At 38.0% G+C, this 23,835-nt stretch overlaps 1 protein-coding gene across 3 annotated transcripts in view; it reads left to right on the top strand.

Annotated features, from left to right (window-relative positions):
• The window catches only part of LOC134543137 (oxysterol-binding protein-related protein 8), a 167,402-nt gene that overhangs the window by 15,086 nt on the left and 128,481 nt on the right, over nucleotides 1-23,835 (top strand). For all 3 annotated transcript variants that reach the window (XM_063387988.1, XM_063387996.1, XM_063388004.1), the window contains exons 3-6: nucleotides 6,065-6,154; nucleotides 6,497-6,558; nucleotides 7,362-7,607; nucleotides 11,120-11,264. In XM_063387988.1, the coding sequence (XP_063244058.1) occupies nucleotides 6,065-6,154; nucleotides 6,497-6,558; nucleotides 7,362-7,607; nucleotides 11,120-11,264 (543 nt within the window). The remainder of the gene's footprint in view (nucleotides 1-6,064; nucleotides 6,155-6,496; nucleotides 6,559-7,361; nucleotides 7,608-11,119; nucleotides 11,265-23,835) is intronic.

Below are 23,835 nucleotides of genomic sequence, written 5' to 3' on the forward strand. Positions count from 1 at the left end.
AGATAAGGCTTTATATGCGTCTGTAAAACGGCACACAGTGTGGTACCTGCCCTGTTGTAGCAAAGGAAAGTTTTATAGATCTGGTAGAAAACTTTCAGCTACAAACTTAAGAAATAAGGTCTGAGCTATCCTAACATGCTTTGACATGTATTTTTTTTGGGTAGATGATACACAGTGACCGTCCAGATTTATAGATCACCCTGCCCTCTTTTCTCCCTCCGACTTCCGCGCAACTAAGTAACTGTCATTGGCGATGTTTATTTGAGAGCTCAGAGTATTACCTCCCCCACCCTCCACCACTCAGGTTGACGAAAAAGTCACTTCAAAAGTGTAAAAAAACATTTGTACTTCTTTTACCCAAACATACATACGCTGCACATGTAAAGAAAGAAGCATGTTAAGTTAAAGTTACTCTTGTTTTCCTACAATTTAATTAAAACAAACCAAAAAGTAAAATCCATAAATTTTAGCTCATAGCAATAAAAATACCTAATTTTCACAGAAAAAAATAAAAAAATAAAATGAAAAACTTTTATTATTATTGTTATAGCTACAACATTTAAATAAAGTTTCTCGGTGTACATTCTATTTTACACTAGGCGAAATATAACTCCGAGCTTGAGCTACGTCACACATGAGGAGTAGGGACTGTAACATGTGTGGGTTGGGTGGATGAGGAGTGGGTATAAGCAGATACTGCGATTTTTCCCAGCAGGTAGAGAAAAGCAGAAAACATTAACCACTTACCACTGACGTTCCAAGCACTACCTCAGTTCTTCAACGCCACTGACTGTTCCATCCGAAGAGTCTGATGTGTAAACGTCACTGCTGTCACTGTTTGCATCACCTAACTGAACAATCACTTTATCAATTTCATTGTCAAAACGCACATCCTTATCCCAGTATTCGTTCTCGAGAGTCTTGACGTCATTGCAAATTGGTATCCAATCTTCTGGACCCATTCGGTTAAATATTTCCTCGCAAAGTTTTTTTACATTGGCCAAATTGCAAGTAACATTTCTTGAAGTGACTTCTTCTTTAACTTAAGCCCATATGCTTTCTATCGGATTCAAATCCAGATGATAAGGGGGCAGATGAAGTAATGTGTGGCCACTATTTACCAATAGTCTGTCTGCCGAGTACTGCACTTGCGAAGGTTTGTGCTTCTTTATGAGGTTATACAAGTTTGGTTTGAGCATGTCGCTAGTAAAGGAAATATTCTCCTTAACCACTGCTGCATTTCCAATTTTGTCAAGCTGGAGGTAGGCGTTTTGTTTATTTTTACATTGTGATAGGGAGCATTATCTATCACAACAACACTGTTTGGTGGAAGATTTGGTATTAATTGTTCGGTGAGCCATTTTTCATAATTATCTTTATTCATGTTTTTGTGATAATCCCCTGTTGCCTGGTGCGACTTTCACATTGCAAGAGCATTTGGGATAAAACCTTTTTCGCCACCTGCGTGAATCATTATTAATCTTTGACCCTTCGCGACAGGCACTAGTAAACCATTTGAGGACATGTCACTCCACATTTTATTTTTTACATGAGACAACAATATGTACGACTCATCCAAGTATATAATTGTGTGTTCATCATTTCTATATTTATGCATACTCTTGAGATATTCTATACGTTTTTGCCAAGTATCTGATTTTTCTATTAAAAGTAAGCGCTGCGATTTGGTTTTCTGCCACCTGAATCTTAGCTTCTTCAAAGTCGTCCTTAAGATTGTATTGCTACCTTGGTAATTTATGCCATTCTTTAGTTTACGGCGTACAGTTTCGACAGTCGGCACATGTTTTTCAAGTAAGTAAAAATTGTACACAGTACGTCGTACCACAGATTCAACAAAGGTGTCGAGTTCGTGTTTACATGTTTTCTTTCGCTTCTTGTTGGGCGTCTCGAAATATGTTCCTTCACCAGCTTCATTCCTCTTAGCCTCCCTTTTAATTGTTTGTACAGTCGTGCGAGACACACCCGTCGCCTTAGCTGTTCTCAGCTGTGCTTTCTCTAGTGAAATGAAGGGTTCCAGTAATCGCACTTCATTTTCCATAAACTGCAGAACGTTACAGACGATTTCCCGCGCCTGCGAGTGCAGTTTTTTACTCTTAACTTTTGATAACACTGAAGGCATTTTATGTATAAAGTTGTACTTTACTGAAGTACTGCACTACATATGTAACACTGGCTCTGAACAAAAGTGATACACTACATGCACACAAACCTCAGATCCAAACTGTAAACGAAAACGTTTAGTAAGTACCACGGATGTGTTAATGAATGTATTCGTAGGATTTCACCGAAATTTCACCGAAGGACTAAGTTTTCACTGTGTGCAGTAGCGTGTAGCCCCTGTTATCAAGTTACGCATTATCGCTCGTTACCGCGCCACGTCTGCCTTCCCCAATGTCGTGACTCACATACACATCGATTTTCTAACCGTCACCCAGACTCGGAGTTATGTTGCGTTTTCTGTAACCCACAATCTAAACATTTTAACATTCTGAAGGCACAGATGGAAATTAATTGCAACCAACTGCTTATCTTTACATCTGTTATTTGCTTAACGTACTCTAGTCTGTATATCTGCCTCCAAAGTTTTCCTTAGCACATGAACCTTAAATTTTCACATTTGTATCTAAACTTTAGTATTTTTTAATGTATAATAGTTTAGTTTATATTTTGATCCAAAGAGTGTGAACTTAGTGGGAATTAATTCTTTCCCACCCAAAGATTTTCCAAAGTGGAAACTAGATTCCCCTACAGACTTAAAATTTAACAAAATAAATATGGATACACAATTAGTTAGTCTGGTGACAGTAATAAAATCAATAAATAGAAACCAATAAATGTTGGATGCTATACATGCTTGATATACTTGATTTTGTCTCACCTTTTTAATTTTATTACCTTCACTGTAGGAAATGAATGTAATGTTCAGTCAATTGTTCTACCTAACCATAGAGAGACCCCTATGTAAGCACTGAAAAGTTATATATATATATAATATATATATAATATATATATATTATATATATATATATATATATATATGGATTTTTCCTAATGTAGCAATATATTTAAGTCATATTCGCGTTCGTTTTTGTCTTCGGCTAGGATTTAGGTCTTTGTTTTCAATTTCTATTGAAATTGAAAAAAAGTCTTTGCACACCCCTATGTGTATGTGTGTGTTTATATGTATTTATATTTGAAACACAACATATGGTAACTTCAGATCCTAATGTTTTTCCAGTTGTAAACCCACAGGTTTTCTGCAATGCTATAAGATAAAGTTTCCTTAGTTTTTTTAATAAATTGTGATAAACATGGGTTCCTGTGGATAAATTAAATTTTTTTTGAAAAGTGTCCTGTTTGTCATAATTGATTATTTTTTATAATAGAAAACTGATAAAATTGATTAGTAATAATTATAGGTCAATTTGTTGTCTTGGAATGAGTTAAATTAGTTCACAAAAGCAATAAAATTAAATATGTAGTTAATGTTAAATGACAGGTTGTAGGTTTGAGATGGACTAGCATAGTTTGCCTATGTGGAGAAAAAAAAGGGAGTAAGGCTTAGATTTTTAAGTATATTTAAAAAAAAATTATCAACACAATATTTGGAAAAATCATATAATTAAAAGATGATCCATCTGCCATCATTTTGATGTTTTTATTGGTAATTTTTCCTTAATGTTTATCAGGTTGTATATTTAAAATAAAGTATTAAAATAAAGCAAGGAATTGGTTGTGTTTGTAATACAAAGCTGTGGGATTACCAAAATATATTTGATTTTGAAAATCTTTATATATATATATTTCTTGTGTGCGTGTGTATGTCACTGAACTCCTCCTAGACGGCTGGACCGATTTTGATGAAATTTTTTGTGTGAGTTCACGGGGATTCGAGGATGGTTTAGATTCACAATTGGATATATATTTCTTGCAGGGAGTGAAAAAGTGAACATTTCATTTTATAACAGAAAAAATCATAGGTCATAGATATACAAATAGTGAGTGAGTGTCATTTCTCTATGTCTGCCACACAATCATACATATAGTAAGGTCTTGCAAATTAATATTTTTCTCCTTGGTGAGACCAGCCCGCTTAGTGGAGCTCGCAGCGGCTAGCAAAATAAAGGTGCTAATAACAGTTTGGTTCTTAACTTCGTCAATATATAGAGTTGCCTTGAATTTTAAATGCACCTTCGTTCGATGCGTTTGTCATGTCTTTAATTTTCGTTTGTTTGTGCCGTATGCGTTCCTATACCATTTATCCGATTGCGATTAAATTTTGGTGAGTTGTTATGCGGATGCCCGTGAAGGTTTCTGAGACGGTATAACTATTTTGCAATGGTTGGAGCACGAATAGTTTAAATAAATGTGTTCATTTCATATTATATAGCGGCACTTCGTCTGTTTTTGTTGTTTAAGTGCGCACGCATGAGACAATTTATTTAAATATAAAAGAGAGACAGAGATAGAGTGATATATATACAGAGTGAGATTGAGAGAGACAGAGAGATAAGTTGAGATAGAGCGAGGTATAGAGAATGAAATGGGTTAGATAAAGAGATATATAGATGTATAGCGCTATATAGAGATTTATGTATAGAAGAGATATAGTGGGATGTATATATGTAGATATAAAGAGATAAATAGAGATAAAGAGATACATATATATAGATGTAAATAGAGATAAATATATATTTAGAGATATGGATGGATGATTTGTATATGTGTAACTACTTTAAACATATTACAAAACAAAACTGAATGAGGCATTGCAATGCATGCTGAGCATTAGCTAGATAATGGAATCATTTCAATATTACTAATCTCTTATTTTTCAGCTTTTTTCTATAGTGCTTTATAAAGTCTAGATTACATACAGCCCACCAATTTTTCGATATATACAGGTAAAAAACTATACACTGGCAGAACAACGTCTGTCGGGATCTGAAATTGATATAAATTATTTTGCACACTTGACATTCAAATTAAGAATATAATTACTAACTACGTCTGATTTCGAAAAAGGTCCCCTTCACCCTGTTTTCAGCCCGGGCAACGCCGGGTACTGCAGCTAGTATATATATAAAACTTTGATGAACATTGCTTCCGGGAGCAATTGTTTTAATATATTAATTTTTATTTTAACGTAAGATATTAAAATAAAGTAAGCAGTGAATGTGTCTGTAATTTGAAACTGTACAACTACCAAAAAATATTTTTATTTTGAAGATATGCATTATAAAGCTTTAACATAAACTGGATAAGGAACAATTACCAAATAATTAATGTATACAAAAATTACTCTGAATATTTGAGACTCAGTTGGAAAATTAAAAATTTGTTTGAAATCTTGCATTATTAAATTATTAATTTTTTTATTTGTGAATGCTATTTAAACTTTTGAAGAGCTGGAAAATATAGTATTCCTATAACATAAGAAAATTATTTTAAAATAAATACTTTCCAAGTCTTAAAAATTGTATTTTATATTAGGAATTCCAGTTTATAATATTTTTGTATCATATTTAATACCATACTATAAACTACGTGGGATGGAAATGGTAAATTAGCTCGCAGGTCATGAATGACAGTCAAAAAACAAGATGAAAGGCATTGAAAAATAACTACTGAACATGTTTGTAACTCACACTTATTGTATTTGTAATGTTCGTATGTAGATATGTACATTTATCCAAAGTGCAAATGAATGTGTGAATATTTCCTAATGTAATGGCTTAATATTGTAAAATATACCAGCATGTGCCAGATACTTTAAGAACGTCCAAAGTCTGAATTTGGTCACAACATGGTGGTCTATCTTTGAGTGTGTATGTTAATAATGTTTTATACAGTTTTCTGACATTGAGTTATTTGATAATTGCGTGACAGTAACATTGTTCTCTCGGTCTTTCTTTCCGACCTTGCTTGTGCATGTTCTAGCCAGCCTCTGTCCTTCGCCTTACTAGCAGAGAATGTAGTAGTGGTTGGTTGACTGACGTAGGTGTGTTTCGCTGGAACAAGTTGCTCTTTTCTGCTTCCCTAGAGGAAAAGAAGCCTCGTCGCACCAGCCTGCAAGTACAGCTTGCTAAAGAACATTCCAATGACTCAATCAGCTTCAGTCCCACCTCTCCAGGTTAGTACATGCCATCCTCCTCTGTCTTAATCTCCACTTTCCATCAGTCATTTTTACCATCTTGTTTTTATGATGCGTGTACCACACTTCACTTTTCACTTTCATTACTTGCACTGATTTCCAGGAATGTATGTGAAAACTGGTTTTTGTATTGCACACTTACTTCCATTTTGATGTATGTACAGTGCGACATAAATTCACTAAAGGTTTCTTGAAGTTTCCTCTTTTATTTTGTTTTGTTAGTATATATTTTTATGTAATTCACTTGATAATAAAATACCTACTTACAGAGATACTTTTTTTTCCTTATTAAATGCTAAAATAATTATATATTTTTTCTAGGTATTGCCAGTTGGATCGATAATTCCAGTCCAAAACTGCCAGACCAGCCGTCCCCAGACAAGGTACTTCACAGAATTTATTGACACTTTTGCTATATGCACATTAATTACATCACATGACGTAGAAGCTTAAGGAGTGTCACAACTTAGCCGAGTTAAATGTGCACTTTCAGATTTCTTGTACAGATGCCATAAATGCTGTAAGGTTTTTAAAAAAAAAAGGTATGTGTACCACATTTGTGTAATGTGAATGCTTACTTTGATATGCTGTATAGCTGATACTCAATTTCGAGACTCCCCCCGTGTGCGCTGATATTTTTCTGGGTACACTCTCAGTGGTTTTCAGGCTGAGCTCATGATGGTGAGGGAGAGTGTCTATGGCACATTTTTGTGACGTGTTTCAGAGATATGATCGCTGTGCTCAGTGGAAAACTAGGCATGATTTTAGTTGCTAAGAATAGATAGTAAGTTATTTTTTTGCCAGTAGTTTGCAGACTTTCAGAGCTTGACAAAAATACATGCCTTCATAGGTGTAGAGGCCTAAATGATACTCACGTTCATGTATACTTTTTTTTTGGTTTAAAGGTTAGCTATAGTTCCTGTAATGAAGAAACTTCTGTCTTTTTATTCAGTTTATTTTGCGTGAGGGTTAACTAGCTTAATAAATATACTATGTCAACAGAAATTAAATTTTATGCCATCCAAAAAAATTTGATGAATGGTAAATCTGATTGTACACTGTTCTGATGAGCTTCACTCTGATGTCCAGTGTCAAATATTGAAGTAATACTGTTAGTCATGTTTCCAGCCAATAAAATTATAGTTTATTTATCGTAGTTCATGGTTTGAATGCATTCCATTGTTAGCTTCAGCCAGCAGAGTTTGGCACAACAGATAAGTTGACGAGGAAAGAATCGTACAAGGCGCAGCGAAAGCACTACTGCCGTGAGAAGAAGCGTGTTGCTAATGAGCTGATGACATCGTTGAAGGATCCGTCTGGGATTGTGCTAGCTGATTGGCTGAAAGTTCGGGGAACGTTAAAGAGCTGGACCAAGTTATGGTGTATTCTCAAGCCGGGCCTGTTGCTGCTATACAAGAGTCCCAAGGCCAAGGTATTTTTTATGAGTTAATTTATATGTTAGTTGTTCCTCTAGAAAAATCATTTTACGAACAATCAAAATTGATTGATAGTTCAAAATTAAGTCCTATGTAATTAGAGACTATAGTTAATATTTAATTTTTTTATAACTTTTTTTTTAAATTTGAAAGATGTATGTTAGTTTTTCATAATTGCATAGTTATTTCTAATAATTAATGTACACACATTTGTGTATGATTTATTTTTTTAAGTTATATAAAATAAATAATATTTATATAGTTAAATATTTTATTTGAAATATAAAAATTAAAAGTTTTTGCAACTACAGAGTGTATATCATCTCAGTTTGTATTTCTAAGTTCATTTTTCTACGGTAAAAGATGAACAGTTTTGTACCGTGTTCATATCACGATGGCATTACATTTTTTAAGTGCCATATCCTCAACAGCAATTAATTTTTTCTCAAGAAAATAACTTGGAATTTTTTTTACTTTGTATGCTCTTATAGGTCCAGGCCAAGATGGTTATGCAATAATTGGCGAGTAACTGAATTTCAAAAATTCTAAATTGATATAAAAAAATTTGCAGGTTTGTGATATCTCATATTGTAAAGAAAGCCCAGATTTATGAAATTTTCTTTCAAAACTTACTGACTTTCAAACAGCTATAGGATTCTTGTATGTAGGGTGAGTCTGCATTTTACAAACTTTGTTGCGGGTTCATCACAACTAAATAAGTTAAAAACCTCTATACAACTTATGGTCTAAAGCACTTCCCAAGTAGGGTTACCAGACGTCCGGCAAAAGGAGGACATGTCCTCCTTTTTATGTATTTTTTTGCGTCCGGCCGGATTTTCCTTAATGCTCCAAAATGTCCGGCTTTTTTATAAAGTGAGATAATTCCTGCAGTTACACTCTGAGTAAAGCGCGCTGTGCGCGCTAATGCGCTGTCCTCAGTCACCCCACTAGTAAGTAGTTCTGTGACAGCTTGACAGGTAGCAGCACATGCAGAAGCACGTGTTTTTAATATGCTGTATATGCGTAGTTTGATTCTTTATACTGAAACTGTATTAAATGCCAAAACATTGTAAAATATCGTACTCCATTGTAATTAATTCACGGCTTTTTAAAAATATATATTGTCCTCCTTTTTAGTGAAATGTCCTCCTTTTGCGATGTGAATGTCCTTCTTTTTTGTTATCAGTGTCTGGTAACCCTATTCCCAAGGCTGTACTTTACCTACATCTTTAAAGTTGAAGCTGAACAACATTTTTATTATAAATAATAGAGAGATGGAACATGAAACAGCTGGATCATGTTTAATTGAATAATGTTGTACAACCACTGTAAATTTGGTTGCTGTCACAATTATTTTATTGAAATAATTCAGGGTAATACCTTTATTATCCACATATTTTTTTGACTACTACCCTCAATTATTCCAATGAAATGATTTTGCCACAGTGACAAATTTTACAGTGGTTGTAGAACATTATTCAATTAAACATAATCCAGCCACTCAATGTTCCACCTTAAAACTTTTTCTATTATTTACAGTAAAATTATTGTTCAGTATACTTCAAAGACATATACTTGCCTTGGGAAGCATTAGACCGTAAGTAGTGTACGTAGGTGATTTCAACTTATTTTGTCTTAATGAACCTGCAGCCGAAATTTGTCGGTAGAATTAAGATTCATCCTTCGAAGTATTGGTGCACTTGAGGTCTCTGGACTACTGAAAGTATATATAACCAACAATTTCTTCACCAATTGGTTACAATTTAACTATAGTGTTTCCAGTGGAAAAACAGATTCAAAAAGGATAACCCAATTAACTAACTACATTTTTATATATTATCTGCTATTTACACTATTAATTAAATGATTAAATTACAACATTTAAAAAGTTGGTCCATAAAGATTTTGCTTAGTCCACAGTTTACTCTTTCACTGGAGCTCAGCTCGACAGTGGCTCTCCGTACTGCTAGTCTCTTCCTGTGCTCCTCTGTCTCAACACATTGCCTCTCACTACTCACTCGTCCGCCACACACCCACTCCTGGATGCTTCGCTTCCCGATGCACCAGTCTCCGCACACGAAGCCCGTCGCTTGTCGTCCACTCTTGCTCACCAAGGGGTCACATGCCCTCTTAACTTCATTCACTTGGAGGCCGGCGTCAATGTTTTTATATCACTCAGTCACCCCTTCGAAGTGTTGCATGTTCAGGGTTCCCAGAACAATGGTGTCCTAGTTATGCCACTTCACGTAGGCGAAGCTCTGGGAACGTTCCGAGCCTTCTAGAGCTGCAGAGGGTTCTCCGGAGAAGGGAGTTAGCGACGCGCTGTTGCTTATAAGATTAGGCTTTGGACCTGCTCCACCCGCAGGTGTGAGCGCAGTCTTTCAAGGGAGTTGACCTGCATTGTTGCCACACATCTAGTATTCTCATAACAGTACCTATTTATGAGACTGAGAAATTTGCATTAAATATGGAATGCAATTAGCTGTAAACAAGATTAAACAAATTTAAATATACATGGACAGTAAAAGAAACTAACTCTAAAATCAATTAAACCATACTTGTTATGGGAAGGTACTGATATTTGTAGAAGGTGTGTAGTTCGAGTGACACTTATTTAGGGTGTATGCATTTCGTAGTCTGATTATCGATGTCAGTCAGTAGATCCCGTATAAGATTCTCTATTGCAGCCTGCTGATAAACACAGTTGTACTCTCTATAGGTGGTAGCAGAATCTCAATGCAGACCCTCTGCTTCTGTGTGTCAATGGTCTCGGCCAACTGTAATGCTCAGCCGTTATGATTTATAGTAGTATTAGCTGTATCTAGTTGATGACCCTCTGCTTGTGTTCATCACATAAAATAGTATTTAACCTTAATGGTCAGGTCAAATGTTTAACTATAGGGTTTTTTTTTAATATTTGACCTCTTCTATATTTTGTCAGTCGTTTTATTTAAAATGATTCCACATAAGCATTCATACCGTTTGTGTACAGTACTCTAATATTTTGACGTATTTAAAACTTGAGAAGTCTATTAAAATAGGTAGCATCAAATCTGTTATAATGGAATGCCTCGTATAACTTATAGTTCAATCTTTAATTCACAAAAAGATGATACTGGGAAATTACACTGAAACTATGAAACATAAGATTGCTCAAATACTTTGTTTCTTATATATTCAACACTTCCTTTGCCATCACTTAATTTATAAAACTAAATGTAATTGTTCTCTATGGCAACTTTACACTATGCTTTGACACTGTTGAAGCTAATTTTGCATTTTAATACTGAAACATTAACATTTGCTTACTCTGAATGATTTTTATCACTCAAACAATATTTATTTCTATTAATAAGTGGCCTTACATCCTGTATAATTACAGCAATAATTTTAGTATAACATTAAATTTTTTGTCTTTGGTTATACCTATGTGTTATTTTTATTAATTTTTATCATAGTCTCTTCCTTCTATGCATTAGGTTTGGTTTTGAAATAAATCTTTTTGCAGAGTAACCATTGGGTTGGAACTGTGCTGTTGAGCACATGTCAAGTTATTGAGCGGCCTTCAAAGAAGGACGGATTCTGCTTTAAATTGTTTCATCCTTTGGAACAGTCGATCTGGGCTCCGCGAGGACCTGAGAAAGAATCAATAGGTAACTTTCTTTTTTCTTTTTTAAATTATTTTATTATTATTGTTTCAGTTTTATTTGCAAATTTGACCATATCAAGTATGTACTGTTGTGAAACGAGAGGAACAACCATGTTTAAAAATGATTTAACAATGCTGTTTATAATACAGAGATTTTATGCTGTATGCTGGATGCTGCATTAATAAACTGTCAAAATAATCAGGGGATCAGACAAAAACTACCATATTTACCCAAAAGTAATGCAACCCTGAGTATAATGATTAACAGTAACAAATTTGTTGCTTATGCTGCTCGTCGTAGAACTTACTTTCTTTTAAAACTAAATAAAAATTTCACATTGCAAGTTGACTTGCATCACTTTTTATATACGTAACTAAATAAAATACTTCTATTTTATTTAAATAGCTACTCAACTGTATTCCACTATTGTAAGTTAGTTTAGTTTAAAATCTGAAGTATTTGTGTCATCAGTCTTTCAAAGAATAAGACTGCACCTATTCCTCACTTAGCATATCTTCAGATTGCGCAGATTCATTTAGCGCAATGTGAATTTTACAGCCCCAGTCTTGAATAGCACGTCTGTAAATTTGTTAGCACAAAATCTCGGCAGGCGAAAAAAAAGCAGAGCACGACGCCACGAAGTCTGTTTCAACTTCTGTAAACAACAGATGTGCCGTTGTTACACTTCACTCTCTCTTAATGACTTGTGTAACTGGTGGATCTTTTAGTTTCATAAGGCTGAACAGAAGGAAAACCACAAGGCGTGATCTCATCTAGGTATAAGTACCTCTACCTCTACGTTTATTAACTTTTAATTACTTTCACATTAAAAGTTTGTACATTTGATAAATTAATTGACAAATATATTAAAATTATTAAATTATATTCACATGGATTTAAAATTATATCAACTTAAGAATGGGCCGGCCCTAATTAGAAAATTACCATTAAGTTTCATTGGACATAATTAAAATAGAATCAGAAACAATAAACAGGTTAAGTTTTACAATCCCAGTGTGATAGCTTGGAGCAATTAAAGTCCTAAAAGAAAAATTTCTGGTGTTCCGATCTTTTCAATGTCACGAACTAACTGTTATTCTGAAGATATAAAAAAAGCTGAAGGATCGGAGGTTTGATATTCGCTGGCTGAAATTGAGCTGTTAACGAGGCGTCAGGGTGCCTTAGTTGTCCAGATTGCTGGAGGAAGGACTCGTGGGTGGTGTTGGTAGGTCCGCATCCGGCCCTTGTACCCTGTCTGTGAACAGGTCCGAAACAAACATATTCAGAACTGGTTCACAGACTGTTAGCAAAATAGGCAGAAAATGCCCACTAAAAACGGTGATGGTCAAGGAATAAAGTTTGTCAAAAACTCACCATACAGGGAAATGGCTTCTAGCGTCAGCCAGGGTGCGGAGCTCCCGAACACGCGGTTGTCGCGGACGTTTCCATGATTTAAAAAGATAGAAAATATTATGAAGTATTATTAACGAAGCATGACAACTTCTACGAGGTACGCAGACTGACTAATATTACTAACTTCTAATAGTTGTAGGGACTACATCCCTTGCCTAGCTGATTACTTTTTTGAACAACGACTGAAGTGAAATCTTGATGTGTGGCTCGCGGACGATGCAGTGTGGTCCGTCTGCTCTTGCGGCGCGAAGTAACTTTGGGGTGGCAGCGACTCGTAATTAAAAGACGAAGTCAATCTAAAGAAAAGGGGGGGGGGAGACTTCGGCTTCCGGACTGAAAGGTTCCGAAGATTTCTGAGGGGGTGGTCGAGAAATACTGACTTTGATATCTTGAAGTTGGTGGTACTGACCGATGTCAGCGCGACCTACTGAGGGGTGTCCGAAAGGAGAGATCGACTCACACGGGGTGACTGCTAAAGCATTGGGCTTATGGAGAGGACTAGTGCAGCACTCTGGTGGCTTGGAAATTAACTACGGGGCACTGTTTGTTGCGTGAGGCACCAGGGGGCAGGCGTTTAGCAGGCATTCAAACACCCAGGGGAAATAACTCTCAACTCCGCCACGAGAGGGCAGATGCGATACATTCGGAGACCGATAGGTGTCCTGTCCTTGAGATATGGCCGGGGTTGATGTCCGGCCATTGAACTGGGCATGGTTCCCTGGAAATGCTGTAGGGGGGGGATGGGAAATGTGCTGCTGCCAGTGGGAAACACTCTCGGCTGGGGCCCGAATCGTGCCGGGTAGGTGTTTAAGTTGACCTGCGGCTGTGCCTGAAATCGCTCGCGTAAGGCTGGCTCTCAGAACCTAGCTGCTTTAATAGCTTGCAGGACATAGCACTTTTTATCACGGCTCGGAGGAGAATTACAGGCGACGGACGTGCACCAAGGCGATAGCACTATATGGTTAGCAGAATTAGATTTAATGCTGGGAAAGTTTGTGGAGTCTGGCCTGACAAAGATTAAACGGGAGTGTACAGAAGGCGGAAAAAGTTAAGTTCTTGAAGCAAAAAATGACTGGCGACATAATTTTTTAAAAATTAAAATTTATAATTGTGCCAATAATATTAATTGGCGGCACATACTCCCCCACTGGAAGGCGGCGCCAGGGTAAGTAACCAACACTGATAATGAAAAGTTTGAGAACTGGCCTACTTACCCTGTACCAGAACCTACTAAGGTAAACCACTTACAATAAATGATAATCTTACTAGGTAACATGATTATACAAAACAACCTTAAGAACTAAGTGACATGATTATTCATGATTTACACACAACTTTAAGAACTAAGATGCATGGTTATTCATGCTTTACATTGTGGCGCGAACGTGTGTCTCTGTCTATGACTATTACAACTGCGTTTGACACAGTTAACACGTCACAGTTACTTAACTTTGAGTAATTACAGATGATAGTACGGTGTAGTGTATGCTAAAGATAATGTATGTTAAATGGCTGGCAAAGTATGGTGGTTGGCTGTACTCGTGTACGATTAATAACAAAACTGATAACGTTTAATAATTAAAACAATATCAAATGGTATTAATTGTATTGTAATACTATAATTGATATAATTTCAACACATAGATATGTACAACCCTTAAACTGAAAATTATTGATCTGAATAGATTATCCTAAAGTTGTACCAGCTTTTAAATAACCTACCAAATACAGATAGCCAGACATGAATAGATTTGGGTCCAGTTTCGATACCACACCGTCATTACTGAATTATCAAGGTTTGCAACTACCGGTACCGACTAGCTCAAGTTGTGGTAGGGCAGGTTCTTCGGCCATTCAGGACTGCTGGGTAGATCGGTGTATGGTCGCAGGAACTTGTAGAAAGGGACGCTGCAATAGAGTTCTAATCCACTACGACTGCCGTAGGCTACGACTCATTGACTGGATCGGCGACATCAAAATGGTCCTGAAAAAACGTGGTACAAGGAAAGTTCTCACCACGAGATGGCAGGAATCAGATGTAGAAGTCGCGATGCTGGAAGCACTCGCGAAACGCCTCGTATGTCGTGTGAAGGCGTATACCCTGTATTCTGAGGTAGATGAACTCAGAATTCTCCTATCTGAATACTCCGTTTATACTGTAGTATCTAACTATCGTAGCGGACTCGATCTTCTTGTTTCCTTTGCGGGCACCAGGTTTTTGGCAACACATCGCAAGGGAAACGTCTTCTCTCGAACATGGCGTCCTAGAATCCTTCTCTATTCCTCCTTTTTCAACCTCAACTTCCCAGGAATTGTTGTAGCAACCAGCGAGCTCGCAACTAGCAGGAATAAATACTCAGCAGTTGTAGTAAAATCCAATGTACGGTAATTAAACCTGTGTTTAACTCATGTAAAGCTTGCAGAAAAAGCAATAGGCGTCCAAAGAATAATTAAATGAAGACAATAAATTATTAAACTGCTGCGATTTCCAAAGACTAAACATACTGGCTGGCCTTAGCTATCCATATTAGTGTGATTGCTGGTACAACTTATAATACAAATACATATTTAAATATAATAATTAATTTACAATAAACATGAGATAATGAAATCAACCTGTAAACGGTTGACTGTTTACAGAGCCCCCCCAAAAGGTTGTTATGACTAATTAATCCTTAATTATCATAATGAGCTTTTAACTTAATAACAAATAACACTAACAAAATGGTATCCCTCTCGTGCAATCACAGTGTTGTCGTGTAACAAAGTCTTTCCAAGTCCATGTGATACTCATAATGCACGTGATAGAAATACTATAAATTAATATCACTCCAACAAGACATAATACAAATCACATACGTACATAAAACACTGAATTATGCCTGAAAATTATGCATGACGTTAAGATTTGACATGTTATGTACAATAGAAGAAATAATAGAACTAACAAACATTTCATACACTCAATTACAATGATCAGTCGATTCTCTTATTCGAAACGTTCAATGTCTTTTTGGACTGATTGAAATCTTGAGTTAAATAGTGAGTATACATATACATTAACTTGAACAAGTATGAAGAAACATATTCGCGTTGAACGAAGTCATTAGGGCTTCAAAAAAAAATATCTTCTTGTGTTCGAGTTCATACAGCAATATATGAATCTACGATGGAGTGTCGTTTCACTTTCGAATCTTCGTTGTTCGGGTGTCTAATGTCACTCATCGCTGTACCGTTACTCGAAGAATCACTTCACCACTTAAAGTGTCATTCAGTTTCTCTTATTCAATGTACTGGCTTAGGTTACTGGCTAATCTGTATCCCTAATATAACTAATCACAAGTGGATACAACCTAACGTTGAATCAAGTGTGCACCATTAATGAAAAATTGTTAAACAGCATTATGTGTGCTAGCAATGTGTGTTAATGAAGTAAGGTAATATATTTCAGACAACTTCTGATAAATGTGTATGTCAAGGGATTGGTGTGAATACAGATAGACTTAGAATTATACCTATATGTTAGAACTTTATGTGCCAAGAAAAGAAAATCGAAGTAAGTATATAAGGATGGCGACGTTGAAGGACAACAGATGTTAGAGCATATGTGCTATCATGAGTCAACTGCAGATAGTGTAATACTGTATCAGCCTTAATCTCAAGGATTGTAACAATGACGTGCCTCGCTGAGTCAAACAACAGCTACTTCTTTCGACGTAAAACATCTCAGGACCTATTCTTTCAAGTAGCTCGGATGATTTCTCTTCGTAGCTCCGGCGCTTCCAAGACGTAGACTAATAGCAGAAAATGGCGAAAAATTTAAATTTTTCAAAAAAAAAATTCTAAATTCATTTTAAAACATGTGGCATCGCTCAAGCTTGCGCATCGGCTAAGAATATTCATAACTCCATTCTAAAATGAAGCAAATCACACCACCACACAGCATGGTTGTGACACAATATATATATATCGACACAACAATCACAATGTCTACACTGGCGCTCCAGCTCAGTGGACTCAAATCGTCGATACGTGCTCTGCGCACTTACATAATTCACAGGTATCACCTCCCGTGAACAATAAAATAGTTAGCCGTAGTATGCGGAATCGTTTTAGCGTTGCGACATCATATTAATCTAATCTTCAAGGTAGAGTACGACTCGTTAAAATTATGCCAAACAATGTTACTGATGTAAGTACTGTCTACTGGATGCTCGGAATATTCAAATACTCAAAAATCATTTGCGTACTGACGTCCTTAATTTTCGAGATGCTTATACAACCGCAGCTGCGTCAAATTGAATCGACCCACGATTCTCTCGCTGTCTTTCTCCCTGAGTTTATAGCAATTCTCGTTGATTTGCTCGCACACAACATATGGTCCTTCGTACAAGAGGAATAACTTCTTTGTTACGTTCTCCCATAACTTACTGATAGGGTTGGTCCTTCGTAATACGAGGTCGCCTATATTTAATTTTGTAATTCTCTTCTTTCTTTGGTGTTTGAGACGTTTCTCCGCGGCTAAATGTAACCTAGCTCGAACTAATTCTTCTATCTGTGCTCTTGACTCGGCACTCAATTCTCTCGGTTCTTCGTCGTGTGTGTTTCGTCGTATAGTCGGTATCATGGATGCGGGTATGGCCTCCGAACGTTGAGCCGTTAGGATTTCATGTGGGGTTAATCCCGTCGAACTGTGTATTGTGTGGTTGAGTATACATTCAACAAATGGAATATAATTTAGCCAACTTTGCTGAGCATTGTGACAGTAGGCTCTGAGCATGTTACCTAGGTTCCTCATCTGTCGTTCCACAGGGTTGCTTTGTGGGTGACGTATAGAAGTGGTGGTAGGTATAATACCTAGTTTGTGTATACCTTGCTGCCAAGTATTACTTGTGAACTGAGATCCTTGGTCAGACAAAATGCGATCTGGTTTCCCAACAGTTGAAATGAATAGTTTCATTTTTGCTAAGACAATTTCAGATTTAGCGTGCACGATAGCATATAGCTTCGTGTATTTAGAGAAGATGTCCATAATGACAATTACATGTTTTACCCCCGCTTTCGATGTGGGCAACGGTCCGAATAGATCGATTGACACTAGTTGCAGAGGCTTCTCCGGTAAGATAGCTTGGAAAATTCCTTCCATACTCGCAGTCGAGTGTTTCGACTTTTGACATAAGTCGCAGCTAGATACGACTTTTCTAATAGCTTTCTCCATGTTAATAAAATATACTTGTCTTCTCAAAGCTTCGTACAATTTACTTGACCCTATGTGTCCTAGTGATTCGTGAAGTTCTTGAATCATGTTATTCTGCATACTACGGGGTATGACTGGTTTCCACTGGTCCTCCATAGGTGACTTAGGCTTATTATTTCGGTACAAGATGTCTTCGTCAGAAGTACTGTACAATAAATGAATTTTGTGAAGTGGTGGTAGTTCGATTAATTTCTTTCTAACGATGATACAAAAATCATCATGCTTCTGATCTGATGCAAGGCTGTTAAACATTTCCTGTAGATTGGTGTTCTTCTCAATGGCACCTGTTACTGCTGTAGCAATGAGAAATTGCTTGTTGTTCTTAACGTGACATGGCGATGTATTCAACATGTCGGGAGCACGACTCAGATAATCTGCGACAAGGTTATCTTGGCCTTTCACATGGTGAATATCGATATCATACTCTTGTATGAGCAAACACCAGCGCGTGAGTCTACTACCGAATGTCTTGCCCGTCTTCAAACACGTTAGTGCCTGGTGGTCTGTCATTAGTTTGATACGCTCGCCAAGGAGTAAATCTCTAAACTTCTGTAGCGCCCAGACAATAGCTAACGCTTCCTTCTCTGTCACAGTATAATTTCTTTCTGCCGCATTCATAGTTCTGCTAGCCATCGCTACCGTTTTCTCGATGTCGTCTACATCGCATTGTGCTAGTTTAACACCCAACGCATAAGCTGATGCATCTGTGTACAACAGAAATGTTTTACCTTGTATCGGATGACGGATAACTCGCTCTGTCACAAACAATTGCTTCAGAGAAGTAAAAGCTGCATGTTCTGTATCCGTCCAATACCTCTGTTTGTTTTTCTTTAGCAGTTCGAAAAGGGGTAATGCCACTCTAGCCACTTGATCAGAATAATTTCGGTAAAAACCTACAACTCCGAGGAATGCTCTTAGCTGTTTTATATTGCTCGGTGTGGGAAAGTTCGTTATTGCACTGAGTTTGTCTGGTGCAGTTCGAATACCGGTCGGTGTAAGTAAGTGACCAAGAAAAGGTAATTCTTCCCTACAAAATAACGACTTGCGCAACTTCACAGTCATTCCAGCGGATCTTAGTTTTGAAATTACTATGTTCAAATGCTGCATGTGTTCCGTGAATGTACTGGAAGTTATTAAAATATCGTCTACGTAAGAGCGTGCGAAGCCACTACACTCTGGTCCTAACGTAGCGTCCAGACATCTAGTGAATTCTGCCACGGCGTTGCAAAGTCCAAAAGGCATGACTTTGAATACAAACTGATGATTCTTAAACAGAAAGGCGGTGTACTGCTGTGAATCAGCTCTGAGTGGTATTTGCCAATATCCTGCAGAGAGATCAAGGGTGGTTAAATACTTTACCCCTTGATAAAGTCTTAAGATGTCACACGTATTCTGGGGACTCTCACGATCTTTCACAGTTATCTTATTGACTTCACGCGCGTCCAAACATAATCGTACGCTACCATCTTTTTTTCTCACACAAACCATTGGATTTGCGAACGGACTTGCTTCTCGCTGTATGACATCCCAATCTAACATTAACTTCAAATATTCTTCGGCTTCGTGCAGAAATTTAGCAGGTATAGGATAAGATTTCCTATGAAACGGTTCTCCTGGTTTCACAATGATCTTAGCCTCATAGCGGTTGTTTCTGCCAGGTTTATCGGAAAATACTACTCTATGGTGTACGAGTAGGTTAAACAACTCCTGCTTTTGATTGGGTAAGATGGTTTTTACCTCCGAAACTGCTTGTAATAAATCTTCAGTTGTAGCTATTAAAGAATCACTAGTGCTACTACTACAAATCTGATGTAGACGCATTTCCTGTTGCAGTAGACCAACTAATTTGTCGGATACTTGCCATTTAGCAGGTGGGTTAGTCACAGTACCATCCTTGCAAGTCACTAACCATCCCCCAAAATCCAGTGTTATACCATACTTAGTCAGAAAGTCGGTTCCCAGTATTACTGGTTTCGCTAAGCCTCGAACGATCAATACATTGGCTGTCTTAGTCCGACCAAACCCATCTATGGTTAAAACTGTTTGTTTATTTATCACCGGACTGGCTCGTGAAGTTACACCTAGTATTTTTAGACTCGGAACGGGTAAAATAGGTAATTTGAAATCAGTTTTCTCAATTTCAGAAATCAAATTTTCGCTGACACAGCCTAATCTCAGCTCCACTGTCTAGTAAAACTGGTGTGCAAATTCCACAAATACGCAAATTTAGTTCTGGGCAGATAGCTTCATGTTTTTTAACTACCCACTCATCTTCGTGTGACAAGAAATCCCGTTCGTTTTCACGCATTGAAATGGTATACAGATTTTTTTTCTTTTCAGTTGCGACTAGGATTAACCCCGGTTTACTGTCTTCGATCGGCGTTCGGGGCTCACTATCACCGATCACTCCTAGTTTAACGGATTAGATGCATTGGTGGCGCTAAACGTCACAGTGTTCTGTGGCGATTTAGTCGGAAAGGCCTCTATGCCTTGCGGAGTAGCATAGTATGTGACAGGATTAATAGGTTCCTGTCTCTGGAAATACCCATTATACTGCGATGATGATGATGACGCTTGGTTGTTATGGAATGATGACTGGGGAAATTGTATAGCACCATTACAAGTGGTGTCACTTTGCAGTAGGTTGATTTGTGGTCGGTTAGTAGATTTTTCTTTGGGTGGCTGTCGATCGCGTGGGCTATTCTGATAAGTCGACTTGTCACTTTGCTGACCTTCATAATATGCTGGCGCAGAGTCATCGTGATGATAGTCGGAATGCCTCGGAGCATGTCGCTCTTCCCTGTAGCGCGGCGACCAGAGTGGCCGTCTAGGCGAGGAGGAATTAGTACTTGCTTGTTTGCCGCCGCCCCACTCTTTCCTAGGCGTGGAATTACAATCATGTTTTTCCCTTTCCGAATATTTTTGGTTACAGCTGTTCCCCCAAGACTGGTTGTATTTTGATCGACCGAACTTCTTATACCTCCATCCTCTATGGTATGAATTGTCGCTGCCCTGGCCTTGGTACCAGCTATTTTGTCTATGTTCCGCCTTGTTGTTGCGACAAATAAGCGTGTTCATCTGTGGTGATTTACGATTTTTATTATCGTATGAGTTATCATTACGTTTTTGATTCCACGGCTGATAAATGGGTGGTTGTTTAGTATTTTGTGTCCGCTCTGTTTCGTCGCGCAAGTTGCTGTTGTGGTTCTGACGATCTAGTCGGTCATAGGCTAGGAGCTGCTCACGAAAATCGGAGATGCCATCAAAGTTACGCCCTGTCAGATGCAGTTGGTAACGCATCGGGAGTTGACCCAAAATCATGGCAATAAACTCATCATCGCTCATACTGATGTCGAGGTACCGTGTACGCTCGAACATATCACTGATATGTGCTTCTAACGATCTATTTCTTCTGACGTCATATTTTTCCCCGTGTAGCTGCGCACGCAGGTTTCCCTGGATTTTCATGCTCCAGTATTGTTGTAAGAATAATTCGCTAAACTGGGCGAATGAGTTGACGGAGGATTGGTGAACTTCCCACCAATAGAAAGCTGTGCTTTTGAGACATGTTTTTAGACAACGTAATTTTTCCGAATCAGTCAGTTTAAAACGCACCGCATATTCTGTGAACGCCTTCAAAAACTTCTGAGGATTTTCTACTGATTTAGCGGAAAAATCAGGCATCTCCTCGAGCCAGTGTCTTGACGGGTGATTTAGTGCTGTGGCAGCATCCATTACCACGATTGGTTGGTCTGGGGATGTGCTGGCGATCACGTGATGCGTGTTGTGCGTTGGCGTGTCCGGACGTGACGTCACAATCGTGTGTCGTTCTACGGGCGATGGCTCGGCCGCAGACTCGATGTCAGTTGGTACACCTGTTTCGTGCAACGAGATGCGTTGTACACAGCTTTCCAAATAATTAATTTTCCGTGACACGGTTTTAAAGTCGTCGGAAGTAGCAGCCTCGTGCTGTCGCAAATTTCTATTTATCTGTGCAAATTGCTCGTCTACGATGTGTGCGTAATTATTAATTTGTGTTTCCGCAGTTATTTTTGCGGTTTCGATCGATGTGGATTCGGCAGCTTCGACTTTTTGTTGCAATTCTGTGATTTGTGAATCTAGTTCGGCAAATTTTCCTGCTACTGACTCACGAATATCGTTTAATTCTCCTTGTGTAACTCTTACTTGCGTAACTAGTTGTTGAGTTATGTCAGTTATTTTAAGTTTGACTAGTTCTACCAATTCGGACTGCATTTTGGCTTGTTCAGTTTGTACCCTAGTGAGTTCTTCTGATATATTCCGGGAAAGCTCCTCGGATAATTGTTTCGCTTGTACCGACTGTTTACTTACTTCCTCTGATAATTGTTTCGTTTGTACCGACTGCCTACTTAATTCCTCGGATAGTAACTTAATATTCTCTGCCTGCTGTCGCGCCTGCTCTGCCTGCTGCTCTGCCTGCTGTCGAGACTGCTGACGGGACTGTTCGGTAATTGTATTTACGGCACGCATCAAATCCTCCATGGTAATTGCGTTAGTGTGGTTACCTCCTGTCACGGCCGCGGAAGCAGAGGTTTCAGCTTCCTCTATGGCGCGAACCTCGTTCTCACTATTTATATCAGTTTCTGTATTTACAGGCTGATTTGTAATTGTGTCCTCCTTGTCAATGCCGGTTCGTGTACGTCTCAGAAAGTAATTACCTTCATCGGCGGACATCTTGTTGTAGCGGTGGACGTACTAGCAACAACAATCTACACAAAGCACTTTCAGGGCAGTTGGGAATCCTGCGACCGACGATCCCTCGTAGTCGGACCCCACTGTTGGTCGACAGTTTTTCTGTGGCGCGAACGTGTGTCTCTGTCTATGACTATTACAACTGCGTTTGACACAGTTAACACGTCACAGTTACTTAACTTTGAGTAATTACAGATGATAGTACGGTGTAGTGTATGCTAAAGATAATGTATGTTAAATGGCTGGCAAAGTATGGTGGTTGGCTGTACTCGTGTACGATTAATAACAAAACTGATAACGTTTAATAATTAAAACAATATCAAATGGTATTAATTGTATTGTAATACTATAATTGATATAATTTCAACACATAGATATGTACAACCCTTAAACTGAAAATTATTGATCTGAATAGATTATCCTAAAGTTGTACCAGCTTTTAAATAACCTACCAAATACAGATAGCCAGACATGAATAGATTTGGGTCCAGTTTCGATACCACACCGTCATTACTGAATTATCAAGGTTTGCAACTACCGGTACCGACTAGCTCAAGTTGTGGTAGGGCAGGTTCTTCGGCCATTCAGGACTGCTGGGTAGATCGGTGTATGGTCGCAGGAACTTGTAGAAAGGGACGCTGCAATAGAGTTCTAATCCACTACGACTGCCGTAGGCTACGACTCATTGACTGGATCGGCGACATCAAAATGGTCCTGAAAAAACGTGGTACAAGGAAAGTTCTCACCACGAGATGGCAGGAATCAGATGTAGAAGTCGCGATGCTGGAAGCACTCGCGAAACGCCTCGTATGTCGTGTGAAGGCGTATACCCTGTATTCTGAGGTAGATGAACTCAGAATTCTCCTATCTGAATACTCCGTTTATACTGTAGTATCTAACTATCGTAGCGGACTCGATCTTCTTGTTTCCTTTGCGGGCACCAGGTTTTTGGCAACACATCGCAAGGGAAACGTCTTCTCTCGAACATGGCGTCCTAGAATCCTTCTCTATTCCTCCTTTTTCAACCTCAACTTCCCAGGAATTGTTGTAGCAACCAGCGAGCTCGCAACTAGCAGGAAGAAATACTCAGCAGTTGTAGTAAAATCCAATGTACGGTAATTAAACCTGTGTTTAACTCATGTAAAGCTTGCAGAAAAAGCAATAGGCGTCCAA

Source organism: Bacillus rossius, chromosome 1, assembly GCF_032445375.1.
Source record: "Bacillus rossius redtenbacheri isolate Brsri chromosome 1, Brsri_v3, whole genome shotgun sequence".
NCBI classification, from domain to species: domain Eukaryota; kingdom Metazoa; phylum Arthropoda; class Insecta; order Phasmatodea; family Bacillidae; genus Bacillus; species Bacillus rossius.